A 27,575-nucleotide genomic window follows, 5' to 3' on the forward strand; every position below is an offset into this window, starting at 1 on the left:
GCCAAAGCAGAACCAAAGAAGCAGCCTTCTGCTCATTTCTGCTTCAGCCTAAGAAGCCACACAGGGATGCTAGCCCAAGTGGGGGCAGTTCACCATACACTCCTACCACTCTGCTGCTGTCTGGACTGCTGTCTGGGCTGCTAGCACCAGGTGCTACTCCACTACCCCCACCTCTCCCAAGCCATCCGTGACAGCTTGCTCACAGCATTGCAGCCAATAGCAGCACTAGAACATGCAGGTTCAGACAATTCTGGAACAGAATTGGAGACTTATCAAGGAGGGACCTTGGCCTCAGTGACTCAAGGGGAGCATTGTGCCATTTCTGGTTGTCCTGTTGGTCCTTAATTTCGGATCTAGCAAGGGGAGAGTCTCTAGGGGGCTTTCAAGTCAAATTCTAGTCGATTTCAGACTGAGGAACAAACAAGTATGTACATCATCTATATATAAAGGGCAGATGGGAGTATGAGAAACAAAGGGGGTCTGAAATGGAACAAAGGTGTCCAAACAGAGACAAAGGGAAGTATGGGTTGGGAACTACACCAAGGGTCAAGGGTTAGACTCTATGGTGCATCTGAAAGGAGGTAGGGAGGGCAAGGGCCCAGAGGGGCAGGAGGATGAGAGGAAGTGGGGTGGATGACTAACTGGCTAAATAGAATCCAAATTAGGGTGAGGGAGAAATGCAAAGTATACATTACAAATGGTGAAGGTGCCGAGGTAGGTCCATGAAGCTTGGGGGTAGCAGTCCAAGGAATGGTGGCAATGGTGTTAACATGAAATGAGGTCACCAATGCAATGGACTTAGGCCAGGGTGGTGTCAGGGGACAACTCCCGGGTCCCCATGACCCCTCTCTCTGGCCCACAGCCTGGCCTGTAACAACAGCCCATCTCAGGGCATAACTACTGTGGGTAAGAAAGTGAGAAGAAGGTTAACTTCTCACTTTCCCACAGTGACCCAATATGGTGAAAACTTCTGGGGATACCTGAAAGTCACATGAGAAATGGGAACCAGGCCCAGAGCATGCAGTGTGTGGAGCATGCAGGGTGGAGCACACATGCAGGTCTGGGTGTGGGCTAGTCAGGGTGTGTGCCCTGACAGGTGGAGTCAAAGTCCAAGGTTGGGACCAGGGTGGAATCTCGGAGCATGTCATATCCATCCCTGGCCATCGACTTCCGATCCCTCCGATCCCTCTGGTCTACCTCTGCTCCTTCTTCACTAACCTTGGAGTTCCCATATTCCACAATCCCCTCAGTACCCCTCGATGGTCACCACCCCCTCCTTTCAATTTATTACCTACGCCTCCCTAAGTATGGAGCCCCGAAGGCTTCCGGACAGCTCTGACGTCCGCTAGTGCACCCCCGCCTCTGCTGGGCAATACACTCGCTTGCCCTGCAAAGCCCACCTTCGGGCCTATCCCTCCTTTCTGTTTCTGGGTTATCGCCTACCTTTCTGTTAACCCATAACCTGACTCGTCAGTAATATTCAATCGGCTAATGTCTAACCCCATTAGCTCCACTCTGCTCAGCTCCGCCATTTGTGGACCCACCCTCGTTGTAACTATATATATACTCAACTTGTACATAGGTTACACCTCAGTAATAAAATCGACTAGAGTTTACCCCCTTCAGTTCTGGTTGCCAGTTTAGTAAGTTAGGGCACGGACGTGTTACTTGGCACAGTGTTCCTGGCATAAGTCGCTGAGGCCGAAGCCCTCCGCCACAGAGACATTCCTTCGTCTCAACCTGGTCTCTGACAGAGCAGAGGTAAGATCGGTGTCCAAGTTTGGGGTACAGGACAGGAATGGGAGGTTGTAACTTGGCAGAGATTAGTCAGGAGAGGGTCAGGAGGAGCAGAAGGTGGGGATTGGAGTGGATGGGAATAGGGTAGGACTCTGGAGGTGGCAGAAAGGGTCCAGGAGTCAAATCGGGATTGGGTATGTATAGATATGACAAGCAGCCTGCATCAACAAACCTGCACAACTGTCAGAGACCAGATTCGAGACGAGGGAGAGTCTCCGTAGCAGAGGGCTTTGGCCTCAGCGACTTCTGCCAAGAGCGCTGTGCCTAGTGACACGTCCGTGCCCTAACTTACTGACTGGCAATCAGAACCGAAGGGGGGGTAACTCTAGTTGATTTTATTACTGGAGTGTAAGCTATGTACAAGTGGGATATATATATGGTTACAGCGAAGACGGGTCCGCAATTGGCGAAGCCGAACGGAGTGGAGCTAACGGGGTTAGACATTAGCCGACTGAATATTACCGACGAGTCGGGTCGTGGGGTTAGCGGAAAGGCAGGCGATAACCCAGAAATGGAAAGGAGGGATAGGCCCGAAGGTGGGCTCTGCAGGGCAGGCGAGTGTATTGCCCAGCGGAGACGGGAGTGCGCTAGCGGACATCGGAGCTGTCCGGAAGTCTTCGGGGCTCTGTACTTAGGGAGGCGTAGGTAATAAATTGAAATGAGGGGGTGGTGACCATCGAGGGGTACCGAGAAGATTGCAGAATACAGGAGCTCCGAGGTTAGTGAGGAAGGAGCGGAGTTGGACTGGAGGAATCACCGGAAGTCGATGGCCGGGGATGGATATGACAACAACCCCCAGTGCCAACCCTGGACCAGTATCTAACACTCAGCAACTCTGTGGGGGAGCACTGTGCCACTGTTATGCCTTAATTTTGAGAGGGCTGAGGCCTCAGTATCTTGTAGGGGGGGAAACTCTAGTCAATTTCAGAACTGGTTTACAAGGTTTGCTAAACTACATAAGTGAAGACAGAAAAGGACAATGACAAAAGTTAGAATGGTATTGAGGGCTTGGAGAAGGTCAAGGGTCAAGGAAGGGTGCAAGAAGCCTGAAGGAATGAATAGGAAATGAGAAATGGGTAACAAACTAGCTGACTGAATGAAAGGAAGTGTTGTGGGAAAGGTCAGGGGGAAGTGCAGGGGTGGATCATCGGATGTGATCACAGCTGGTTCTGGTTCTGGAGTTGAACATCTGAGAAATGTTGGGCAACCCCAATAGATAAAATGGGTGGAGGAAGAATATAATAATTGAGTGGGAGGTGTAATGGAAATTGGATGTGGTCCAAAGGTAGTCCAGAAGGTTTCTGGAGTGGGTCTGGGAATCCAGAGGGAAGAGGTGGTAGCATGGAGCATCTGCCAACCTTGATGCCTGGACTGGAGCAGGGATGGAGGGTCCGGGAACAGAGTGGATGAAGGAGGTAATCAATGCAACAGTATGGTGACAGTATCAGGGGAGGAGGTGGTAATGGGGTCAGTCAGAGTCAGGATTCTGGGATGTGACAGGGATGCATAATGTGTCCTGTCAATTTCCAACTTAAATTTGGTCATGAAAATTTCATGAGACTGGATGACTGTGTATGCTCCCGCATGAAGCCTCATGAAGCCTCATGAATTCATGACCATTCATAACTTGGGATTACACTTTTTTTCAGTTACTGGGTTTACTCTACAGTCATATGTTTGTTGTTCAAATATATTTATGTTTTTTGTTTTCAGGGAGTAGGCTGAAGCATTTCCCCCTCCCTCTGAGTGAAGGTCAAACCCTGACAAGGATCCACTTAAAAGTGTAAGGTCTGATGGGATCACTCAGGCTTTAAGTGTCACAGATAGTGCAATTTTCACAGTAGTAGAAGGATGATCCCTGTTATAGAAATGAATTTCCCATCTTATGGGCTATGTGCACAGCTCCTATCACATGATAGTAATTAGTTTTAATCAATCAGTAACAAACCAAAAACCTGCTGTGAAAACCTCTGCTACACTACATGTCAAACCACCTGTAAAACCTTATGGATCATCACCCTTCACTTCCCACTTTCCCTGTGCCAAGGATGCATTGAAATGGCATTTTTGTAACAATCCACACCATTCTACTCATGTGACTACTATCTACACTGTGTGTATGTACATGCTTGTGAGTATTGAAGCACAGTAATTGATCTATGAGCACAAGCTAAAGGTAAAATACATATCATGTAAGTTACAAAGTAATGGAATGATAGTGTAACTGACCTCAGCTATTGTGTGAGAACTGAGGAAAAAAGAAAGCAATTCAATGAATGAATATATCTGTGGCCTGGCACAGATCAGTCCAAAATAATAGAAAAGAGTGTCTTTTGACTGAGTAGTCACATGGTCTAAGTAACTTGGTCAGGCTGTAGGATCTGGGGAAGTCTGAATCCTGGGCAGCTGTGGGAACATGGCTACACAGAATGCTTGCTCTGCTCCCATAGCACTTTCTCCAACACTGAGGGCTCAGGCTCACACCCTTACGTTTGGCAGTGTGCTTCCTCATTGTGATGGAATGAATGAGTGAATCTTGGTGGCTTTCTGGGCATGATGATCCATCTGACACAAGCAAGTCAGCCACAACAAAAGAACTGGTGTAACTTGTAAATCCCATCAAAGTAGTTGAGGCGAACTGACATAGCATCTCTGGCTCTGGTAGCTTCATGTTAAATCTTATGATTACATGAGGCTGATACAGCCATGGGATCAAATCCCATTGCAAAGTGTTGATCATCACCATCAACAAGTGCATCTTTGCTGCTTGATCAACTGATGAGTGCCAAGCACTGCATATCATGGTCTTGAGCCCATTGCAACATCCTTATAAGCAGCATCTCCAGCCCCAAAAGTTTAGACACATCAACAATGCTTGTTCCCAGGTCTTTACACCTTCATTTCATAGCATGTGCTCTTGCATCTGGAGGCCTATTGGCCTTCCTTGGGGTCCTTGACTTCTTGATGTTTTCTTCCTTCCTGGAACACCGAAAATTTGACATTGCACACATCAAATCCACAACACAGATTTTATCATTTGTCCCTCAACTTATCATTGTGTTGCTGCTTGCTCTGCTTTCATATGGGATCCAGACAATTGCAGTCCACCTCACAATCCAGCGATGTGAGTTTTGGGCATTGTGATGATGCAAGTTGTAATTGTGTTGCAGGTCAACTGGTTCTTGCACTCCATGACAATGTTGAGGCCTGGTGAGGGCTTGGGTCATCATTTCATGCACTATGGCACAGCAAGGACCATACTTTCACTGTCCGCCTTCAATTGCTTCATGTGCTCATCTTTTATGGGTCTATCTTTGTGGTACACATTGCCACACCTTCTTTGTTCTCAGTGGGAGTGGTAAATGTGCAACAGAAAACAACAGTAACTGTGAACTCCATGCCAGGGACCATCAAGATGAATGCTTACTCACTTGAATATTTTGATGAATTTGCATCATTCACTGCAACCAGCTATCTCTACAAGCAGAGGAGCCATGGTGTTGCTAGTTGGCCCAGGGGAGTAAATGATACGTATGCTACATCCTTGCTATTCTGGGGAGCATCTGCTAAGATTTAACTCAGAATTCTTTTTGGTACAATGGATCAAAATTTGGAAGGCATTGTGTTTGAAGATCACATGGGTCTTAAATTGAGTGCCAAATGTGGAATTATTCCCCAGTCTGGGGATCATTTTGATTTCAGATACTATAGAGGTGCATCAGCCAATACTCATTGAGGTGACATTTGATGTATTGAATATCATTCATAGGGAGAATACAGGATTATCCAGATGGTGGAAGGATATTGTTTTCTCTAGGCCCCAAGTTTACTCCTATTCCTGGATCCACACTGCACTATATGAATACTTATGTAAATGTCATAAATGTAATGAATAAGAGCATGGGTACTTTTGTGCTTGGTGGTGAGAAGCCTACCCCAGCTTCACCACCACCATTCTCATGTAAGTATTACATTCCCCACATCATAGTTGGATGCTTCTGATTCTAGCCATCAAATATGTGACATGCACTAAGTTAATGACACATTTCTAGTTCTTCTCAATGAAGAGGACACTGGAGTTCCCATGCAAGGGAGTGATTTTGTGGTGGCACTTGTTACCACAAAAAACTATGTACTGGGGAATGACAGGCGAGGCTCTCCCATTCAGCTTACAAAGGAGGTTCAGGTGTATACATCTCTGCCAATCACTCCATCAAGTATGTCTTCTGGTACCGTGCAATGTGATTGTTGATTGCCTCTTCTTCCATCAAGCTAAGCACAACATCTCCTTGGAATCTGTCAACATCACATTCAATATATGGCCAATTGGCTGTGCAATGTATACACAAAATCTAACTGCACATGTGTCAGGATCTGACCAGAAACTGCTGGGAATTTCAGATATACATGGATACAACTCTGAACCAAGGCACCTTGATTACCCCTTTGAACGCAAGTCAGATCCAGCCAACCTTGTGGAGGAATATTTTGGCTTCATGTTGTTTTTAACTTACTTTGATGAATATGTATTGGAAGATCACCAGTTTGGAAGTCTTGGAAGGAGGTGGGGTGGACTGTGGGGAATGCCACCTTTTGGGCAGGCCATGCTTTCAGCTCTGACATCAACTCCTCTGAATTCCAAATTCCCATCATTGAATTTATCAAGCCTAGAGCTGCAACTCACCTCATATTATGCCCTTACATTAGGTGTTCTTCTCATGAATTGGCATGTGGACTCACTCTATAATCCTAATGGGAGTTGGACACCAATTTACTACAATACAAGTGGAACACACCATTTTATCCAAGCCATCACCCACATTGCCTACATCCCTCTGACTATTGTCACTGTGTTCTCTGCATGCCTTATGTTGGTCTCCTTCTTCATTATCCAGGATGCATTGATTGTGCGCACAGTAGTTGATGCAGATTGGCAATGCCAGCAGGTTGTCCATGATGGCAGCTTATTTGACATGATATCTCTACTTGCTGGCTCTCATTCTAACACTAGCTCTATGTCATGTTGCTGTCCCCAACACAATGATTACCTAGACTATGGGCATATAGTCAGTGCAATCACTGAGTAAGTGGTGGAGTTCCACTAAACATCTTCTGAAACATGACCCATTCATTCACAGATATTCAGAAGGACATCTTGTCCTCCAAGCCCAATCCACCATTGTGAGGGAATTTTTGTGATTTCACACTACAATCACCTCTAAAGGACTCCTGCACAGCTGCCTTTGGGGGCACATCAAATAAATGGATTGCATAATGGGATGTGGACTCAAGAAGGCTTGGGGGGAGGATCAGATGCTAAGCTTCCCCGTGCCACTAATGCAATGGGCCTATGGGTTATTGGCACAGCAGGGGTGTTTGCACTAATTTCTTTCCATGGCTGCCTGGTTGCTTTGTCCATGGTGCATGTTTTGGACCATTTATACTTTGATGTCAAGCACCTGGGCATTATGAACCAGATCCTGCTGACATCTGAAGAGAGTTTTACTGTTATAGTGTCAGCATTAGTCACTCTGTCCATTTCATCACTTGCCTGTGATGCCTCACTTCAAAAAAGTGAGGTCTCCTTTTACTCTTTGATATCACCCAGACTGACCATCTGATCATATCAACTTCAGGAATGCCTTTGGGGGCATTGCACTACATGCTAGCTGCCTGGCGTCAAGGGCTTGGCTTCTGCATTTTCTCCCTTGCAAAGTTTTCAACAATTCTCAGTCAACTCCAATTGACTTGGGTTTTTGTTTTCTTTGTTGGGATCATGGTCACACATGTTGCAACACCAGCTATTGTGACAACAGAAGTATTCAATGCTTCAATCTCCACACAATTTACAGTTGATAGAATTCCAGGGCTCTGGAGTGACATCTCATTTTCTTCCAAGTTTGTTGATGACATTGCAGATGTTCTTGCAGCAGCTGCATATGTACTTGACTATACCTCATTTGGCCTCAGAAACATTGGGAGTCCTCTTGGTTCAAATGAAACGTAAGGGCAGCATGCTTTCCCCATGCCTCCTCACTTATTTCTTTTCCGGTGTCCTATTTAGCATACTCAATGCTTCAGGCCCCTATGGGGGGATTTTCATTGATCCATTTGCAACAAAGTACACTACATCATGCAGTATAGTCCCTCAACCAACATATCCATATACTGGGTACTCAGTGCTTGAGGTAAAATAGAATTATGAGCTCCTTCTGCAACTAACTCACCAAGCACCTAGAATAATGATACAGCACAATATTGGATTTATTTCAATTTACCCACTCAGGTTCACCTATTTCCTAATTTAAGCACCACCTACCTGGTCAGAGGTAGACATTTTGTCCAGTTGGACAAACCAGTACTGTTCAAACCAAATGAGTCATCATCACCAATTGTTAACCTTGGCAAGTATGGGCCTGACCACTAGTGAAGGATGCTCAATATACATTCAGGTGTAGATACACTTGAACCCCTTCTATCCTCTCAGCCACTACAGAATCAGACTGGAGTGCTTTCCCTGGCCCGCATTGCTCAAAGTCCACATGTGCTTCTGGACAGAGGAGTGCCATTGACAGGCTCCTATGCTCTTACCTTTCCAATGCAAATATGGACATATATTCAGAATGATAGCATTTGTAAGTTCAACCTAGGCCCAGAGTGCACTCATGATTTACTTTGCAAACAGCATCAAGTGAACTAGGCCACTACATCAATAAAACAAAGAAGCTGGAGACTGTGAACGTTACATTATATGTTTGGCCTATTGCATGTGCACTTCATGTACTCAATGGGACAGCTGTAGTGACTTCAGATAATAAGTTGAAGTCATTTATCCCAGCTCTGGCAGAAATTCCTAAACCACCACCAGGATACATATGGCCAAAAGAACCAACTCACATCATAGAGAAGATCTGGGGGGGCCTGATATATCTATTAGTCAATTCTGAATCAAAAATATCTGCCCATAACTCCTGGATTCAGGCTTCAATATGCCATGGAACAGCTGCTGCCACTGGTGAAATATCTGGACTTGGAGATCAGCTTAGTCTTTTCACTGCAACTTGGGTAGGAATGCTTGACCAACATTGGCGAATGAAATATCAGACCCAGGCTCCCATTAGTGGTATTTCCTGGCAACCTCTCCAGGCCACTGCCACTGTTTATGGTTCAACACAAGTGCTGTCTGCACGTTTCACCATCCACAGTGTCCCACTTTATTTTGGCTGTCTTTCTTCACTCCTTGTTGGTATAGCATCTGCCATTGCACTCCAAAGGACTTTCAACAGGAGGAAAGTTATAATCAAAGAAGCTGGAATACTCCACTGCATTTGGATGCTTCAATGGTCTTCCTTGACACATTCATTTCAACAGTACCAATTTTCACCAGAACTGAATGTTCAGTGAGTAAGATCCCATTAAAAATTTGGGCAAGCTGATCTGGATGAATGCTAGATGCAATGGTTTAACACTGGATGTTGTTCAGGAAAATGATGCCATATTAGAGCCACTTCCTGTATGTCACTGCTGTATGCTTTTGAGATGCTGGCTAAACCCTCACAGGATCTTTCTGACACACCTGTGGAGGTTTGTGGCTGAGGGAGCTACATAACCCTTTACCCCTGTCTGGAGCAAACACTTGATTGATTGAGGGGAATGGCAGCCTAGGAACAGTATCCTCATGTCCAATTTGTCAGTTGCATCACATTTGTGTTATAGAGGATGCAGAGACAATATAATGGTCAATAGTGAAGCATGATGCCTCATGTGACATGTTTTCACTCTCAAAAAGTGGCTAGGGCACTGTTTTTCATTTACCATGCAAAATCATGTCAGAAGTCATTGATGCAGTCAGACCCACTCTATTCCTGGTCCTCAATTTGTTCTTCTATGCTCTCTGAATCCAATACATCATGATCATGCCAATCACTGTACTGCCTGTGTCCTCATCCTCATTCAATACTTCCAGTCTTCTCTGTCCTATTGCTAACACCAATTCCTGAACCATATCAGCATTCTTTGATATGGCATTCCTGTGTGGATGAGTCTATGGGCTGATCTTGGGTAATAGCTGCTTAATGGAAGTTTTTGGGTTCTTGACCCATTCAACATCATCCATCAGCACTGTTTGCTTAATTTCATTGATATGCTGCTTCTTCTCCACCTCCTTTTTGTGTTGTTTCCCCTATTCAGCTCTTCCTTCTCAATGGCTGCCTTTGCAAGCATACCTGGCCTTGTCAAAACCTGTGAGGGCATGAGCCTGAGCCCTCATAACATACAATCCTGACCTCTGATCCAGGCATCTGGAACTCCAAAACCAACTCTGGAACCCCACATCCTTTCTGACACCCTTCCCCTGTCAACTCCCAAGAGGTTATCCCACCTCCAGCTCTGACATCACCTCAATCCTAACCTTGACACCTTCCTGATGGTAATTGTCAGAGACCAGGTCGAGACGAAGGAATGTCTCCATGGCAGAGGGCTTTGTGTCAGGGACGGCTCGAGGAAGGCAGAGGTAGTGGCGTAGCGCTCAGCGCTAGCAGCCCGGACGGCGGTGGGGCGGTGAGACTGTATAATGGGCAGCCCTCACTCGGGCTTACGTCCCTGTGTGGCTTCTTAGGCTGAAGCAGGAAATGTATTGTTATTAGGGTGGGAAGCCAGACTAAACTAGGGTACTTGCCTGAAGTGGGAAATGAGAAGAAGGTTACTTCTTCGGTCCTGCTTTGGCTTAGTTTATATACATGTGTGAATGGGTCACATGGAGGTGCCATGTCACCCTCAGACGAAGCTGGGTTACCGTGGGTGGCTCCATGGTTGATCCCAAGTGTTGGAGGGGAAGTACAAGTAGGAGTGCACGGCGTGTCCGGCATTGCAGTGCCCTTACAGGGTGCTCAGCGTCGGACGCATCCATGCTACAAGGGTAGGAAAGAAAGAGAGGTCATCTGTATAAAGATAGAAAAAGAGAAGGAAAGAAGAGAGAATGAGAGGATGAGACAAAAGGAAGAGGAGGTGGCGGTGGCAGCAGCAGCGTGCCCTGACATCACCCCCCCTTAAGCCGCTTCGCCTTGAAGTGGCTAGAGGGTTTCCTCGTTCTCTCCCGGGGGCATCTGGGTGCACTTTGTAGAACTCCTCGATCCGGTTGCGCACATTGGCGAGGTTGTCAAGGGGGAGCCATTCATTCTCGGAGTTTGGCCAGCCTGTGAACTTTACCAAATACCAGAGCTTCCTGCGGTGCCAGCAGGAGTCGAGGACCTTCTCAGGCAAGGGTTGGTGGGTCGTTCGGCGATCTTGTCTGGGCGGTGGGGTCGGACATTTGTTACTGACACCACTGGGTGGACTCCCTTTTGCCATGCCGTAAGTTGGAGCTTGACAGCGGCAGGGGATACAACCTTGAGAATTTTAAAGGGGCCTGTCCATTTGTGATCCAGCTTCTTGGTTGGGCAGTCCATGGTGTAGTTTTGGGTGCTGAGCCAGACTTGGTCACCCTCTTTGTACTCAGGTGCCGCTTCCTGATTCCGGTCATAGTAGCGGGCCATCTCCTCTGCTGCATGCTCAAGCGCCGCTTTCGCCTCCTCTTGCATTTTCATCATCCTCGAGGTGAATGCATCTGTGGCTTCAACTTCTGACGTGCGCGTAGGTTCTGTCCCCATTCTGGGGTGCTGGCTGGTGTCGAGCTCGAAGGGGGTGCGGTGCGTGGATGCGTGGATGCGGTTGTTATGGGAGAACTCCGCTAGCGGGAGCCAATCTGCCCAGTTGTCTTGGCAGTGGTTGACAAACACTCGGAGGTATGCTTCTATCTCTTGGTTTACCCGCTCTGTCTGTCTGTCTGTCTGTGGGTGGTAGGGCGTCGAGGGGGTCAATTTGACCGCTAGCAGGGCTGCTAGTTCTTTGGAGAACTGGGAGACGAAGGCGCTCCCTCTGTCGCTGAGAATTTCCTCGGGAAGGCCGTGATGCTTCCAGACATGTTCAAGGAAAAGTCGGGCGATTCCCACCGAGTCCACCATTGTGACTGTGGGGATTGCATGGATGTGCTTGGAGAGGCGATCCACTACAACCAGGATGGCATTGTAACCTTTTGACTTGGGGAGCTCTCTGATCATGTCTACAGAGATTACCTGCCAGCGGCAGGTGGGGATCTTGTTCGGCATGAGTTTCCCTACCTTCCGTGAAGGGAACAATTTGACTCGGTTGCAGGCATCGCACCCTGCTACGTAGCGGCCCATGTACTCCGCCATCCGGGGCCACCAGTAGTCACGGGAGATGAGTTCCAGGGTTTTCCATCGCCCTGGGTGCCCTGTTGCCCGCGCATTATGGTGTAGCCGCACCAGGTCCTGGCGGAGTTGCATGTCTTTCGGGACATACACCTTTCCTCGGTAGAGGACCAGTTCTCCGTCTTTGCTCCATTCATCTGACCTGAGTGTCCCGTCTCCTAATTCCTTCAGTGCCTTCACCACCTTCTCATTGCGGTCCTTCGCCGTGTGTATCCTCTCCAGGATGGTCATCTCTTCTCCCTCCACTGTGACAGCCTCAGTCATGTGGGTTTCGAACCACTCTGGCTGCAAGAGGGTCAAGCTTTCGTTGTCGTCCTTCCCTTTTGGGTGGTTGGCGTGGCGTGAGAGGGCGTCCGGTTTCCCCATAAGCTTCCCTGGGCGGTGGATGAGGGTGAAGTGGAAACGGGCTAGGAAGAGTGACCATCGTGCTTGGTGGCAATTCAGCCACTGCACAGTGCAGAAATAGCCCAAGTTACGGTGGTCGGTGTAGATATCGACCTTTTCTTCCACTCCTTCTACGAAGTGATGCCACTCTTCTAGCGCTCGGACTATCGCGAGCATTTCCTTATCGTAGATTTCATAGTTTCGTTCTACCTCAGTGAAGCTTTTGGACATGAAGGCTATGGGGTGGAATTCGCCATTGGCTTGGAGCTGGGACAGGACGGCGCCGGTGGCGAAGTTGGAGGCATCGCACTCAAGTTTGTAGCGGCCGCTGGCGGTGGGGAAGGCGAGGACGGGGGCGGAGGTGACGGCTTTCTTAAGAGCGTTGAAGGCGTTTTCTTTGCTCTCTCCCCATTCCCAGACCTTCGCTTTGCGGGTTAGCACATGGAGCGGGCGCGCTGTCTCGGAGAAGTCTTTGATGAAGTGGCGATAGAAGTTTACGAAGCCTAAGAAGGACTGCACTTCTTTCACCTTCGTCGGCGTTGGCCAGTCGAGGACTCCTTGGATTTTCACCGGGTCCATGGCCACGTTGCCTTCGGAGATGACAAGTCCGAGGTACTCGATGCAGCGTTGCTCGAACTTGCACTTCTCGGGTTTGAGGAAGAGTTTCCTCTTCCGCAGCGTTCCCAGCACTTCCCGCACGACCTTCCGGTGTTCCTCTAGGGTGGACGTGAAGATCAAGATGTCGTCCATATAACAGATGACGACTTCTCGGTCAATGAAATCCCGAAGAATGTCATTCATCATAGTTTGGAAGGTTGCTGGGGAGTTGCACAGTCCAAAGAACATTACCATGGGTTCAAACAGGCCTCGGTTGGTTGCGAACGCTGCCTTCCACTCATCCTGTCTTTGATCCGCACATTGTTAAACCCCCAGCGCAGGTCCAGCGCCGAGAAATACTTTGCATTTTGAAGGCATGCAAGGACGTCGGAGATGAGTGGGAGGGGGTACGAGTTCTTGACCATTATCTCATTGAGCTTTCGGTAGTCCTGAACCAGGTGCAGGGATCCGTCCTTCTTCTTGATGAAGAATACGGGGCACCCATTGGCGACTTCGATGGGCGTATGTGCCCGTTCTGCAGGTTCTCATGCAGGAACTCATCTAGTTCTTTCTGTTCTGGCCGGGATAGGGGGAACGTCTTGCCTCTGGGTAGCTTGGCATCAGGGGTCAGGTCAATGGCGTGGTCCCAGGGCTTTTGCGGGGGCAGCACGTCGAAGGCTTCTTTTGAGAACACATCCTGGAAGTCCCTGTAGTGCTTGGGTACCAGCTCTTCCAGCGTCAGCGGCTTCGCCTCTGTGTCTTGGGCTTCCTCCGCCAGGCATTGGGACGGTGCTGTGGTTGCCCTTAGGTCGTGTCCCCACCCCGGTGGGATTATGGCAGCGTAGATTCCATCGCTGGGTTCTACTTCGAGGGCTTGCCTGACATCTGCTTGCGGCGATTGGCAGGAGGAGGGGCAGCAGGACATGACGACCTTCTGCTGTGCCCAGTCGACCTCTGGGTTGTGGTGTAACAACCATGAGTGCCCAATGATGAGGGACTGCTGCCCTAAGTTCGCTACAGCAAAGCGGGCGCACTCCATATGTTGGCTGAATGTCAACAAGGCCTCCAGTTCCTCTGTGATGGCTCCGTTCTCGTTAGGCATCCCATCCACGTTGCGAACTGGGATGGGTTGGGGGAGCGGGGTCGTCTCGAGCCTGTGCTTCCGGACAAAGTCTGGGTTCACAAAGTTCCTGGTCGCGCCGGAGTCTAGCAGGGTGGTTGTCAGGGGACGGACCCCGGGTCCCCATGACCCCTCTCTACAGTCCACAGTCTGGCCTGTAAACACAGCCCATCTCAGGGCATAGCTACTGTGGGTAAGAAAGTGTATAGATAAATGAAGAGTAGGCTACACTTGCCTACTGTGGGTAAGAAAGTGAGAAGAAGGTTAACTTCTCACTTTCCCACAGTGGCCCCAATATGGCAAAAACTTCCGGGGATACCCGGAAGTCACATGAGGTGGGATCCGGGGTCGGATCATGCGGCGCGCGGAGCGTGCGGCGCAGGAAGTGCGCGGGAAGTGGAGCGGGTCCGGACACGGGTCCGGGTCCGGGCTAAGTCAGGGTATGTGCCCTGACAGCGGTCACCTTCACTTTCATATTGAGGGAGCGGGGGGATTGCTTGGCAAGCACATAGATGGCAGGTGGGGAGACAGCTACCTCAGAGGGCAGGCTAGCGGTTTTGGTGCTCTTTCTGGTTGAGGGTGCGATTTTCCTCTGTTTATTAGCAATCACCCGGTGGAATTTGGACAGTGGCGCAGACTCACACGTATCTCTGTATTTACACTGGGTATCATTGCTTGCAGGCAGCCGGGACGCATCCCTCACCGGTCGCCTTCTTGAAAATCCGCAGAGGGGTTCCCTTCCTCCCTCTCCTCCTCGTTCCCCTCAGGTGTCCCCATCAGCTGGCTCTTCAGCCCTTCTGCGAGTGCTTGAAGGTCTTCTGGGTGCATGCAGCGCACTCGGCGGACCTTTGGGAGGGGGCAGTCTCATGCAAAGTGCCCAGGGGCATTGCAGTTGTGGCATAGCCCCTGTCGTTGATCTGCCCTTGAGTGGTCGAGGTCCATCGGCTGAGGCAGCGGGGCTGTAGTCATGGGGGTAGTAGGGGTTGCGGCAGGTCACAGCGATGGCCCTGGTGGCCGGCACAGGAGGGTCTGAGAGGGTGACAGCAGCGGTCTGGTGGGGGGGAGGGGCGACTTGAACAGGGGGAGTCGGGGTTGAGTCGCCTGGAAGTGCTGCCATTGGTTGTCGAGGAGGGTAGCCTCTCGTTTCCATTCTGCCCAGGTTCTTGGCATGGGGCGCAGATGGTAGATGGTCTCACGGAGCTGGGCATTGATCGCTTGTTCGAAGCAGTCTACCAGCCCTATGTCACCTAGCCGTGAAGTGGGACCGTGGATTTCGAACTCCTGGATGATTTTATCCACGGAGTCAGTGCCTTGCCATAAAGCAGCGAGCTTCTGCCGGGCGGTGGCTTCCCAGTTGGGGTCTTGAAACATGGCGTCCAGCTCTGCCATGAACTCATCCATAGTGGTCGCGGGGGATCCCGCTGTCAGCAGCGTGATCGTGCACTGTGTTGCCCATGCTCCTGCAGCTCCTCCTTTCATGTACGACAGGACGAAAAGGATTTGGGATAGGGTGTTGGGGAACTCCGTGGCACGGACATGGAAGTAGATTCTGCATTCCGCTTTGAAGCGGTCAAGGTCCTTGCTCGCTCCAGCAAAGGCAGTGGGGGGGGGCAACCTTGGGTGCTTTGGGCTTGGGCATAGGTGTGGGTGCGGGCGCAGGCGGAGCCGGTGGGTTCTGGACGTGGCTCTCGAGGATGGCCTGCAGCTCCTGGAACCTGGTCAGCAGGTCCTGGTACTGCTCTTCAGTCACCATGCTGGAGGAGTGTCAGGGCACAGCCTAACCGGCTACCCTGACCCCCTATGCCGGAAGGGAGTTGCCATCAGACGATCCGGAGTGATCCGAAGAATGCAGGTAATCTCGCTTAGCTCTCGCTTAGCATCCCGCTCCTATCTTCCATCCACATGTCACCCCTTTCCCACACCTCGCTTACGATTACCCGAATGAATAGTTATCTTTTCATGTCGTCATTCTATCGGCTGTTCTTTATCTCGTTTGTAGCCGCACTCTAGTGGATAGCGGTACCCATGTATATAAGCCCTATCTCCACTGAAGGTGGCGCTTCAGCGTTAACAATGACTAGGATTCTCGGGAACACCTTTATCGTCGTGAACTGACATGCAGTCCCTGACAAGGAGGTGGGGGAGATTAGGTTGAAACCTTCTTCTGCTGTCAGGGATGGCTCGAGGAAGGCAGAGGTAGTGGCATAGCGCTCGGCGCTAGCGGCCCGGACGGCAGCGGGGTGGTGAGACCATATAATGGGCAGCCCTCACTCAGGCTTACATCCCTGTGTGGCTTCTTAGGCTGAAGCGGGAAATGTATTGTTATTAGGGTGGGAAGCCAGACTAAACTAGGGTACTTGCCTGAAGCGGGAAATGAGAAGAAGGTTACTTCTTCGGTCCTGCTTTGGCTTAGTTTATATACATGTGTGAATGGGTCATGTGGAGGTGCCACGTCACCCTCAGACGAAGCCGGGTTACTGTGGGTGGCTTGGCAGTCGATCCCGAGTGTTGGAGGGGAAGTACAAGTAGGAGTGTGCGGCACATCCGGCATTGCGGTGCCCTTATGGGGTGCTCAGCATTGGACGCATCTGTCATATCCGTGCATACCCGACCCCGACCCGACTTCCGGACCTCCACCCTCTTCACCTCCGGAGTCATAACCTACCGCTGCCTTTCCGATACTCACCTTCGGTCTTGGCAACACACCCCTCCTCTTACCTCTCCGACCCCTTCTCCGTCCGTTCTGATACTCATCTCGGACCGAACATTGCCCTACTTGCCACCCTTCCTACAACTCCGCTCCCCCCTCACCACACCTCCACCCTCCCGTCATCCCCTACGCTTTCTCCGTCCGTTCCGATATCCACCTTCGGACCTGACTACTCTTCCTTACCTGTCCCCTCTCTCCTTCCTCCATCACTCCTCCGCCACCCTTCCGCCAAGTTACGACCATCCACCGCTGTTCCGTACTTCACACTCGGACACCGTTCGTACCTTACTCCGAGCCTCCGTCATAGTCCATACCTCGGACTTTGACTCCACCTCGGTCTTAGTCCATTGCATTGGTGACCTCATACTACGTAAACACCATTGCCAATATTCCTCGGACTTCCAACCCCGCCTCCGTAACCTCCGTAAGCTCCGCAACCCCCGAGCTTCGCGGACCGCCTCTGGCACTCTCGCCGTTTGTAATGTATTTCTCGCAATTCCCCCTCATCCCTATTTGGACTACTGCTTCCTTCTATTCTAGCCAGTTAGTCATCACCCCCACTTCCCCTCATCCTCCTGCCCCTCTGGGCCTCGCCCACTCTACCTCCTTTCGGATGTATCACAGGTCTTGCCCTATGACCTTCGGTACCGCTCCGCTCCCTCTAACCCTTTGTTCCCGTTCAGACGTCTTCGTTCCGATTCGGTCACCTTTGTTCTCCTTGTGCTTTTGCCCCTTCCTTATATATATCGGCGCTTGTACATACTCGTCTGGTTTCAGTCCGAAATCGACCTGAAATGCCCCCAAGAGACTTCCTGCTCACCTACTGTGAAATTAAGGACCAAATGGACAAACAGCAATGGCACAGCGCTCCGCTTGAGTCGCTGAGGCCAAGGTCCCTCCACGCTAAGTCTCTGATTCCACTCCGGAGTCGTCCGTTTCCGCCCATCTCTAACAGCATCCGTGCTACAAGGGTAGGAAAGAAAGAGAGGTCATCTGTAAAAAGAGAAGAAGGAAAGAAGAGAGAATGAGAGGATGAGACAAAAGGAAGAGGAGGTGGCGGTGGCAGCGGCAGCGGCAGCGTGCCCTGACACTTTGGCCTCAGCGACTTATGCCAGGAGCGCTGTGCCAAGTAACACGTCCATGCCCTAACTTACTAACTGGCAACCAGAACTGAAGGGGGTAAACTCTAGTCAATTTTATTACTGAGGTGTAACCTATGTACAAGTTGAGTATATATAGTTACAACAAGGGCAGGCCTGCAAATGGCGGAGCCGAGCGGAGTGGAGCTAATGGGGTTAAACATTAGCTGATTGAATATTACCGACAAGTCCGGTTATGGGGTTAACAAAATGGTAGGCGATAACCCAGAAATGGAAAGGAGGGATAGGCCTGAAGGTGGGCTTGCAGGGCAAATGAGTGTATTGCCCAGCAGAGGCAGGAGTGCCCTAGCGGACGTTGGAGCTGTCTGGAAGCCTTCGGGGCTCCATACTTAGGGAGGCATAGGTTAGTGAAGAAGGAGCGGAGGTAGTCTGGAGAGATCGGAGGGAGTGGAAGTCGATGGCCAGGGATGGATATGACAGTAATGCTCTGCTCTGCTCCTCTGGCTCCGGACTCCAATTCTGGAACCCTGTCACATCTCCACCTCTGGAACTCTGGTCTTAGCTCCACCTCAGGACTTTGACCTCTGCTTAAGTCCATTGTATTGCTTACTTCATTCCATTGATTACTCTTGCCAATATTTCCGGACTTCACCCTCTGACTCCAGACTCCAGACCTACTCTGGACCCTGCAGTCCTTACTACATTGTCTTATTCAATCCCATTTATTTCCCTCTTTCTTATTTAGGCTGCTGCTTCCTTCTATTCAGTCAGCTAGCCATTCCCCACTCCCATTCTCCTTTCTCTTTGGGCTTTTGCCCTTCTGGCCCCTTCTAGGGAAGCACCATTGATTCAAACCCTCGACCCTTGGTGTTGTTCCTCCTTCCAGTTCCCTTTGTCCTCCATGACTCCAGTTTCCTACTATAACTGTATATACATTGTAACTAGTTACAAGTAAAACTTAGTCAGAAATCAACCAGATTAGCTAGATCTGAAATTAAGGACCCCCAGGACAACAGTAGTGGCACAGCACTCCACCTGAGTCACTGAGTGTCAGGGTTCAGCACCCTGCCTTAGGGTGCCCCAGACTCCCCACCTACTTCATTCCCCTTGTTCCTTCATTGTTGCCTTTGTGTGTTGTGTATCTGCACATGTGCAGGATAGCATGGGAACTTTCTGAGCAAGCAGCTCACCCAGAAACCAGCACAGCCACAACTGTGGGAAGATTCTGGGCAAGCAACTTGCCCAGAATCTTCCCACACTCACTGGGCACTGCCACCTGGATGTTCCCTCTGGGTCACACTACACAACTCTAAGAGCTGTATAGTTGTGGGCATGTGACCCATTCCTTTATATAGCAACCATGTGGGAGATGAGACCTTTACCCTTCTTCTCATCTCATGCCCCACATAGTGTGAGGACAGGCCAGATGGGGGTTGAGGTCAGGGAGCCTCCGAGTCCAAGGCTGGTGTTAGAATGGGCGGATACGGACGACTCCGGAGTGGAATCGGAGACTTAGCGTGGAGGGACCTTGGCCTCAGCGACTCAAGCGGAGCGCTGTGCCATTGCTGTTTGTCCATTTGGTCCTTAATTTCACAGTAGGTGAGCAGGAAGTCTCTTGGGGGCATTTCAGGTCGATTTCGGACTGAAACCAGACGAGTATGTACAAGCGCCGATATATATAAGGAAGGGGCAAAAGCACAAGGAGAAACAAAGGGTGACCGAATCGGAACGAAGACGTCCGAACGGGAACAAAGGGTTAGAGGGAGCGGAGCGGTACCGAAGGTCATAGGGCAAGACCTGTGATACATCCGAAAGGAGGTAGAGTGGGCGAGGCCCAGAGGGGCAGGAGGATGAGGGGAAGTGGGGGTGATGACTAACTGGCTAGAATAGAAAGAAGCAGTAGTCCAAATAGGGATGAGGGGGAATTGTGAGAAATACATTACAAACGGTGAGAGTGCCGGAGGCGGTCCGCGAAGCTTGGGGGTTGCGGAGCTTACGGAGGTTACGGAGGCGGGGTTGGAAGTCCGAGGAATATTGGCAATGGTGTTCACATAGTATGAGGTCACCAATGCAATGGACTAAGACCGAGGTGGAGTCAAAGTCCGAGGTATGGACTATGACGGAGGCTCGGAGTAAGGTACAAACGGTGTCCGAGTGTGAAGTACGGAACAGCGGTGGATGGTCGTAACTTGGCGGAAGGGTGGTGGAGGAGTGATGGAGGAAGGAGAGAGGGGACAGGTAAGGAAGAGTAGTCAGGTCCGAAGGTGGATATCGGAACGGACGGAGAAAGCGTAGGGGATGACGGGAGGGTGGAGGTGTGGTGAGGGGGGAGCGGAGTTGTAGGAAGGGTGGCGAGTAGGGCAATGTTCGGTCCGAGATGAGTATCGGAACGGACGGAGAAGGGGTCGGAGAGGTAAGAGGAGGGGTGTGTTGCCAAGACCGAAGGTGAGTATCGGAAAGGCAGCGGTAGGTTATGACTCCGGAGGTGAAGAGGGTGGAGGTCCGGAAGTCGGGTCGGGGTCGGGTATGCACAGATATGACAGCTGGGCCCTGACACTGAGGCCAAGGTCCCTCCTTTATTGAGCTCCACATCCACCTCCACAATTGTATCTAACATAAATACACTATTTATGACACTTACAGCTTGAGGATACACAGACCTTACACTTTGTTAAGTGCATCCTAGTGGAACTGGGATTCTTCCATTGAGATGGGCTCCAAGAATGCAGAGGGTGACCATGCCTTGGAGCATGACCCCACAGGAATATTGGGGAAGGGAAGTAAATACTAAAACCCACTCATCTCAACTGAGATGAGATCCTCTGCACTGATAGAGGGGCCTGAACTGATGCTGGAGCATGCCAGCAGAAGGAGTGGACAAGGCCCAATAAGAGCACTCACAATAAAAAACTGAGTCATGATACGTTGTGGGGTCTTGTCAGGGGACAACTCCTGGGTCCCCATGACCCTCCCCTATGGTCCACAGCCTCACATGTAACCAGCCCTATCCAGGGCACAACCTACTGTGGGTAAGGAGATGAGAAGGAAGCTAACTTCTCATCTTCCACAGTGGCCACCATATCAGGAAAACTTCTGGGAATATCTGGAAGCCACATGAGGACAGGGTCCAGGGGCCGGAGCATGCAGTGTGTGGAGCATGTGGCACAGGGCATGCATGGGGGAAGCATAATGGGTCTGGATGCGGGTCCGGGTCCGAGCTAGGTCAGGGTATGTGCCCTGACAGGTTTGGGCTCAGACTTGGAGGCACCCTAACAATAGGACCCTGTCTGGCACAATCCCTAGCACTGTGCAGGCACTGAGTTGCAAAAAGTAAATACAATTTGCCTGTTATGAGGTGGTTGGGGGTTGCTCAGATCACCTGGCTGTAAGTGTCATGAAGATGTGGGTATTATGGTAGTGATTAAGCAGTAGCCCTGACACACTCCCCCCTTGTGTTGCATTTGCAATGCATACAAAAAAGTGAAAAAGATACAGGGATAGATCAAAATGAGACTATTAATGAATGTTATTATTGCCACTTGAAAGTGGGCAATTTGTGCAATTTTGTTTGATAAAATGTTTCAAACAAAAGCAATTTGGAATTGAGAAGGGAGAAAGAAAGAGGAAAGAAAGAAAAAAATGTGGAGCTGTTACTTTAAAGTAGGCAGTGGTACATGAGAAAAAAAAAAAGGGAGAAAGAAGAAGAAAAGGGGGAAAAAAACCAAAGGTTTTATGAGAAATAGTGCTGATGATTGATTATCTTCAGTGTTTCCCCTCACTAGTTTAGTGAGGGGTCATGTGGAATTGTTATTTACACATGGGCAGTGGCAGTGTTAAGGTAGTTTGGCAGGCCTGCAACAGGTTCAAACCCACCATGCCACTGGTGCAATCAATCTGGACATTTCAATGTCACCTCGCTAGATGGACCTTACCCTACCGTTTCTGGACACCAACTACACTCACCCACCTCACTCCATTGAGCAGCCGGGATTTGAGCAAGTAAATCAGTCTGAACATCCGAGTATCCCAGTCTGGTCACCTTCGGGCTGTGTTCCTGCTGGTTGACATTCTCGACCCTGATTCACCATGTATGCCCTTTGACTGCTAGGCATTCCCTTAGCAATGCCAAGCACTACCATTCCAGGATAGTGCACCTTGTGCCGCTTCCACCCTTAGTCCCCATCACCTTCAGCCATCACACTGCTGGTTGACTACCCACCTTTGCCTATTTCACTGATGCTTTAGCATCACTTTGTTGGATGGGCTGCAATCCCACTTGTCATGACAAGGTTGTTCTCCATGATACTCTGTTGAGTGATGGTACTTGAACATACCATGTCTAGACAATGGCGCACCCAGTCCAATCCCCCATCATTCCACTCCTCTACTCCGCTTTGCCGGACTTCACCACTCTACCGCTAGGATTGCTGACTCTAGTCATGATGCTCCATTGAGCGATTGGCATTATGAGCCACATGTCCTGAGCACCTGAGCACCCAAGCCCTGCACCCTCTAACTTTTTCGGTCACCTCTGGACTGTGCTCCACTGGCTGACACCCCGTCCCTGTTGATCTCTCTGCCAACTCCAAAAGGGATACCATGATTCCTATTGTGTATACTACCTTAGGACTGACTTTGAGGAAGACAATCCACCATTTCCATCGGTAACCTTGTACATGTTGCCAAAGCAGGTGACTTGTTCAAGAGTTGAACTTGTCACATGGCACATGTATATCCCTACCCCGCTTGTTATTTCTGCCTGTGTGTGGAATTCTGAGACCCTTGTGGTAGTCTACCAGGAAGTCCCTGGTGACTCCAACCCTTCGACTTTAACTATTTGGCTAGTCCATTGGTTGAAGTGTTACTGTTACAAGGATGGTGAGAACTTCTCCCTTCTCGACCCATTCTTATAGTTGGAAGATGATCGTAGGATCTCATTTGTACCTTAATGGAATGTGTAATCGATGGGTGTTCCCAGTTGTGTATGAGAGCAGATGATTGAATCCCCATCGATCATGGTTTGTGATGGAGTGAGCTATTAAGGGTTTGATTGCGTGTAGTCAGAGACACCAGGATCAATGGATCTTCCATGGGTACTTGGTGCTCCTCAGTGGAGTGTACTGTGTGCACGGTCACAACTTGTACAATGTGTGAAGATCCCGTATTGTTGCTATTGGCCACTTGGCGTTCATACTACAAACATACCGGTAGCAGTTTATTATCATGAGTGTCCAATAAGGAGTGAATAGCAGGGCCTTCAATGACTTGGTGTTCCCAAAGGGAACATACCGATGGTGGTGAGGTGCGATGACTGGCAAGGGAGAAACTAGGCGGTTGATGGGCAGCTACTTGGTGCTTGTGTAACGAGCATGCCAGCATCATGGGAATATGAAGCTCAGAGCAGTCATGATCCCTAATATCATAGTATGACATCTTCTGTCAGGCACTAGAGGGAGAGCTAAGCGATGATGTCCTGTAGGATATGGGTTCCAGGGGATGATACACAAGTTGTGAGTCTTTGACTTGCAACTTCAAGTTCTCATGGTGAGAACTGTCAGAAGACTCGATGTAACCAGGCATATAGGACATGTTGAGAGTTGTACACACACACAGGTTCAGCTGAGTCACAGAAGGGGGTTGTTACAAGGGACAGTGCACAAGGTAGTTGTAGTCAGTTTGTTGTAGTTAGTGGGAACCGCCTCCGGCGGTTTCCATACATGACATGTGACTATCTACAAATGGAAAGGTCATGGGAAATCCTGCGAAATGCAAACAACCTTGGCCAGCACCAAAACCCCAATGGGGAAAGCTTTGCATGAGGGGGGAATGGGATAGAATGGGAGAGGATAGTAGGGTATCAGGAGAGAGTGTGTGTGTGTGTGATAGAAAGGGGAGGTCTTTGACAATGTGTCGGATATGGTCGTTGGAGACTCTATATCCGTAACAGTTACTCTTCTGACCCCATGATGTTCCACCACCTCCAGAAGACTCAGTGCAGGCCTATAGTGTGGTTAGACCATGGAATGTCTACCCTAAGAGGGGGATAAGGACTCCATGCCTAACAACCCTTGGCCCATGACTGGTCTTCACCTAGGAGTTTCACCATGTTGTCCTGTCAACCTTACCGCACTGCTCTAGTCCGGAGTGAGCCCCTTGCTTGATGCCAACTCTCCCATTTGGACATCATCGCTGGCCTCCTCTCTGACCCTCCTGACCCCTTGGTGCCTGAGTGCACACCCCTACAGTCCTACTCTGACCTCATTGGTCAGTCATACAGAAGGCCTGTTATGGCCAGTTCTTGTCCCTGACTCCCTGTGACCCTGACTTTGTATCTGATGATACAATACCCAATACCATCACTGATCCAAAACCCCACCTGGCCAGGATTCTGTAAAATCCGTGAAGGACTAAGTTGTCCTACCCTGCCTGTGCCATGGTACCCCGTCCCGAGCCTTAGTGCTCTCCCTTGATGACTCCTGACTCCCCTAATGGCTATAGGACTCCACCCCGCTGTATCCACTGTCGCCAGTTTCACCAAAAACTAGCATAGCTTCATGGAGTACCTCCCTGTGCCATCGCTGAAAGGGAGCCTGAGTCCATTGTCCCATTCTCCTGGTAACACTGTTGCCACTTGGCCAAGTTTGTACCAGATGCTGTGTATTGGCATCCCCTTGAGCTCCTGGCAGGTTAACCATCTGAACACCCTGAGTGAGACCACCCTCGGCATGTGCTCCAGCACTCTGGGGACCTCATCTCAACTCCACCATTTCCTTCCATGAAGAGTGGTACCATGTGTAGGCAGTGATACCGGTTTTGGTATCATTGCGCCACTGGGAACTCTTTCACATTCCGTTCCTTCGGGCACTATGAGAGCTGTTTGTTCAGTCTCCCATGTGTCATCATCCAACCCTTTTGTCCTGCAGTCACTATGTGAGTCGACCTTAGTCCTCCATGTGTTGCACTCTGAACCTCCGCGGTCACCATGAGTTCCCTTCAGCACCTCCACTTGTGACCCCACCTGGCTGGGTCCCTGTAACCCAGTTATGGACTAGATGTCCTCCTTCACCCGCGCCTAGGTACCCCACTCCGAGCCTGTTTGGCTCCCCCAATCAACTCTTATTCCCCAAATGGCCATAGGACTCCATCCTGTCAATTCCACTATCGCCACTTTCACCATAATTAGCATAGCAGCATGGAGTACCTCCCCATGTCATCGCCAAAGGGGATCCCGAGTCCTTTGTCTCCATTCTCCTGGTGATGCTGTTGCCACTTGGCTGAGTTTTCATACCAGATGCCGCAAAATCGGTGCATTCTTGGTCCTTGGCAGGCTAACCATCTGAACACCCTGAGCAAGTCTACCCTCAGCCCACGCTCCAGCGCTCCAGGGACCTTGTCTCAACTTCATCCTTCACACTCCGTTCTTTCGGGCACTATGAGAGTCACTTGTGTGGTCTCCCATGTGTCATCATTTGACCCCTCCACTTGTGGTTGTCTTGTGAGTTGACTTCTGTCCTCCTTGCGCCACATCTCTGAACCCCGACCCCTTGACATGATGTGAGTTGCCTAATCGGCCTCTCTCTGTCGCCTCTGGGCCATTGTGGCCACCTCATTTCCGCTACCAGACTCATAGGAAGTATGGTAGGAAGGCTAAAAGTCTTAGTCAAGAGACAGGCTTGCCAGCTTGTTCTCTCCTGACCTTCCAAACCCATTGCATCTCTGTTGCTGTATGAGCGCTCCCTCATGGACTCGGCATTCATACTTCAACTCCGACTTCCAGTTCCGGCCCTGACTCTGTTTTTGAGTCCACCTTGTGCCATACCCTCTGCTAATTCCGGACTCGGTGCCGCATGCGCTGACTGGATACCAAAGCAAGGTACTGCTCCCTTGTCCTTTTATGGACACCAAGACTCTGCCGAGATGTCTGCAGCATTCATCTCGCACCTTTCTCTCTCCTGACTCCATCCCCTATTCCGACCTTGGCTCCTTTTGGGGCACTCTTGATCCCATCTCTTTGTGGGACTTTCTGCTGTACCCTCTGCTGGTTCCAGTCCTCAGTGCCGAGTGTGCTGACTGGATACTGAAGCAAGGTATGATACCCTTGTTCTCTCTGGACACAAAGGTTCTGCTGAGATGTCAGCAGCCTCTTGTGCCTTTTTCCTTTCTGACTCTGGTGTCACTTGCAGTTGGAAGTGTCAGACACCACCATCTTAGGCCTTCAAGGGTTCAGGCCCTAAGAGGGGGATACTGTCACGACCATGCATTCTGACCCAGATGCTGGCCCTTATTCTGTTTCATTTTGTCACCTGACCCATTCAGTTTCTTACTATATATTACATTTTATTATAACTTTAGTCTGAATATTGACATGGTTTGTCCCCCTAACAAGGCAGCCCCAAGCCACTTCAAAATGTGGGCAATGAGACAGTAGGTGGCACAGTGCTCTCTTGGAGTTGCTGAGGCCAAAGCCCAACCCCGGAGCCTTGTCCCAGCCAGTAGTCCCCATTCACTGACCCGTACCTAACAGTCATCCACAAAATAGTGTCACATTCTAGAATTTGTAGCCAAGAGTGTTCCTTGTGTAGGTCTCTGTTCATGTGAGACATAATACGTTTGGGGTTGAAAGGGTGCAAAATCAGCAAGTTTTCCAGTGCTGTAGTGTAAGGAATGGATGGTGGAGCAGTCCCTTATTTATTCATCTGTATTCTTGTTGTATACAATGTAAAACAACTGTATTTACATATGTATGGCTTGGGCTTGGGTAAAGGGTTCTTCTCTCTTTACCCTCACCCACTTGTTGAATCATAGCTCAATACAGCCTAGATCTCAACAGCCAGAGGACTGAGTCACCCAGGTTGGAACCCCAACTGACCTTTCTGTGAGGCCCCAGCCCATGTCTATATTCTGCCCACAACATCAATTGATGTTGTGTTGTCTGATAATTATGTCGCGACGCTGAAAGAGGGCTCGCAGCTCTCTATGCCAACTCAGCTCGTGGGGGACAACTCTCCCTAAACTCCTACTTTCTTGACTGAACTTCACTATGCTTGATCCTTAACTCCATGGTGGGTTCTCCGGGATTCTGCAAGGTCCGGGCTCAGTATCCACTACTCACTCGTTGTGAACTAGATCACTGCCCTTATTCCTACTGTTGGAATTCCACACACTCACACCCTCTCTAGCGCATCCTAGCACCTTAGAGAATTTTGGGGGAGGGGAGAACTTCTTTTCAAAAATCCGGTATGTACAGGATTATAAGAAATAATTATTTTTAGAAATAATTGATGAGGAATATTGGTGCCATATGGCACCTGGGTACCTTGTTAGGCGAAATAATAAAAAAGGATAACAGTAACAATAAAAGAATATTGATCAATAACTGAAATGATGCAAAAATATGAAAATATAAGAAAATAAGTGATATCTCAATGGATTTACGGAATTAAAGGCCAAAATTGGAAATGAAGCCGGAGATAACTCTCACGCAGCCAATGAGCATTTTAACCAATTTATTAGAGGCCGTGGGAACGAGTGAGGCAGGAATTCTGGGTTGCTGCTTGAGATTCCCATGCCAGCACATGCCTGTGACTAACTTGCCCAAC

The 27,575-nt window shown here is 49.7% G+C and overlaps 1 protein-coding gene across 1 annotated transcript; it reads left to right on the forward strand.

Annotated features, from left to right (window-relative positions):
• Positions 1-4,668: 4,668 nt before the first annotated feature.
• Positions 4,669-9,543, forward strand: EI90DRAFT_3016512 (uncharacterized protein; the record flags this gene model as incomplete). Its single annotated transcript, XM_039057000.1, has 16 exons — positions 4,669-4,921; positions 4,968-5,007; positions 5,269-5,328; positions 5,380-5,510; positions 5,567-5,758; positions 5,850-6,014; positions 6,070-6,880; positions 6,936-6,978; positions 7,035-7,371; positions 7,434-7,800; positions 7,862-7,985; positions 8,294-8,432; positions 8,483-9,197; positions 9,250-9,310; positions 9,358-9,381; positions 9,514-9,543. The coding sequence occupies 16 exons, from the start codon at positions 4,669-4,671 to the stop codon at positions 9,541-9,543; spliced, it is 3,492 nt and encodes a 1,163-aa protein (XP_038915884.1).
• Positions 9,544-27,575: the final 18,032 nt, after the last annotated feature.

Source organism: Cantharellus anzutake (assembly GCF_015039405.1).
Source record: "Cantharellus anzutake strain C23 chromosome Unknown EI90scaffold_24, whole genome shotgun sequence".
Taxonomy (NCBI): Eukaryota; Fungi; Basidiomycota; class Agaricomycetes; order Cantharellales; family Hydnaceae; genus Cantharellus; species Cantharellus anzutake.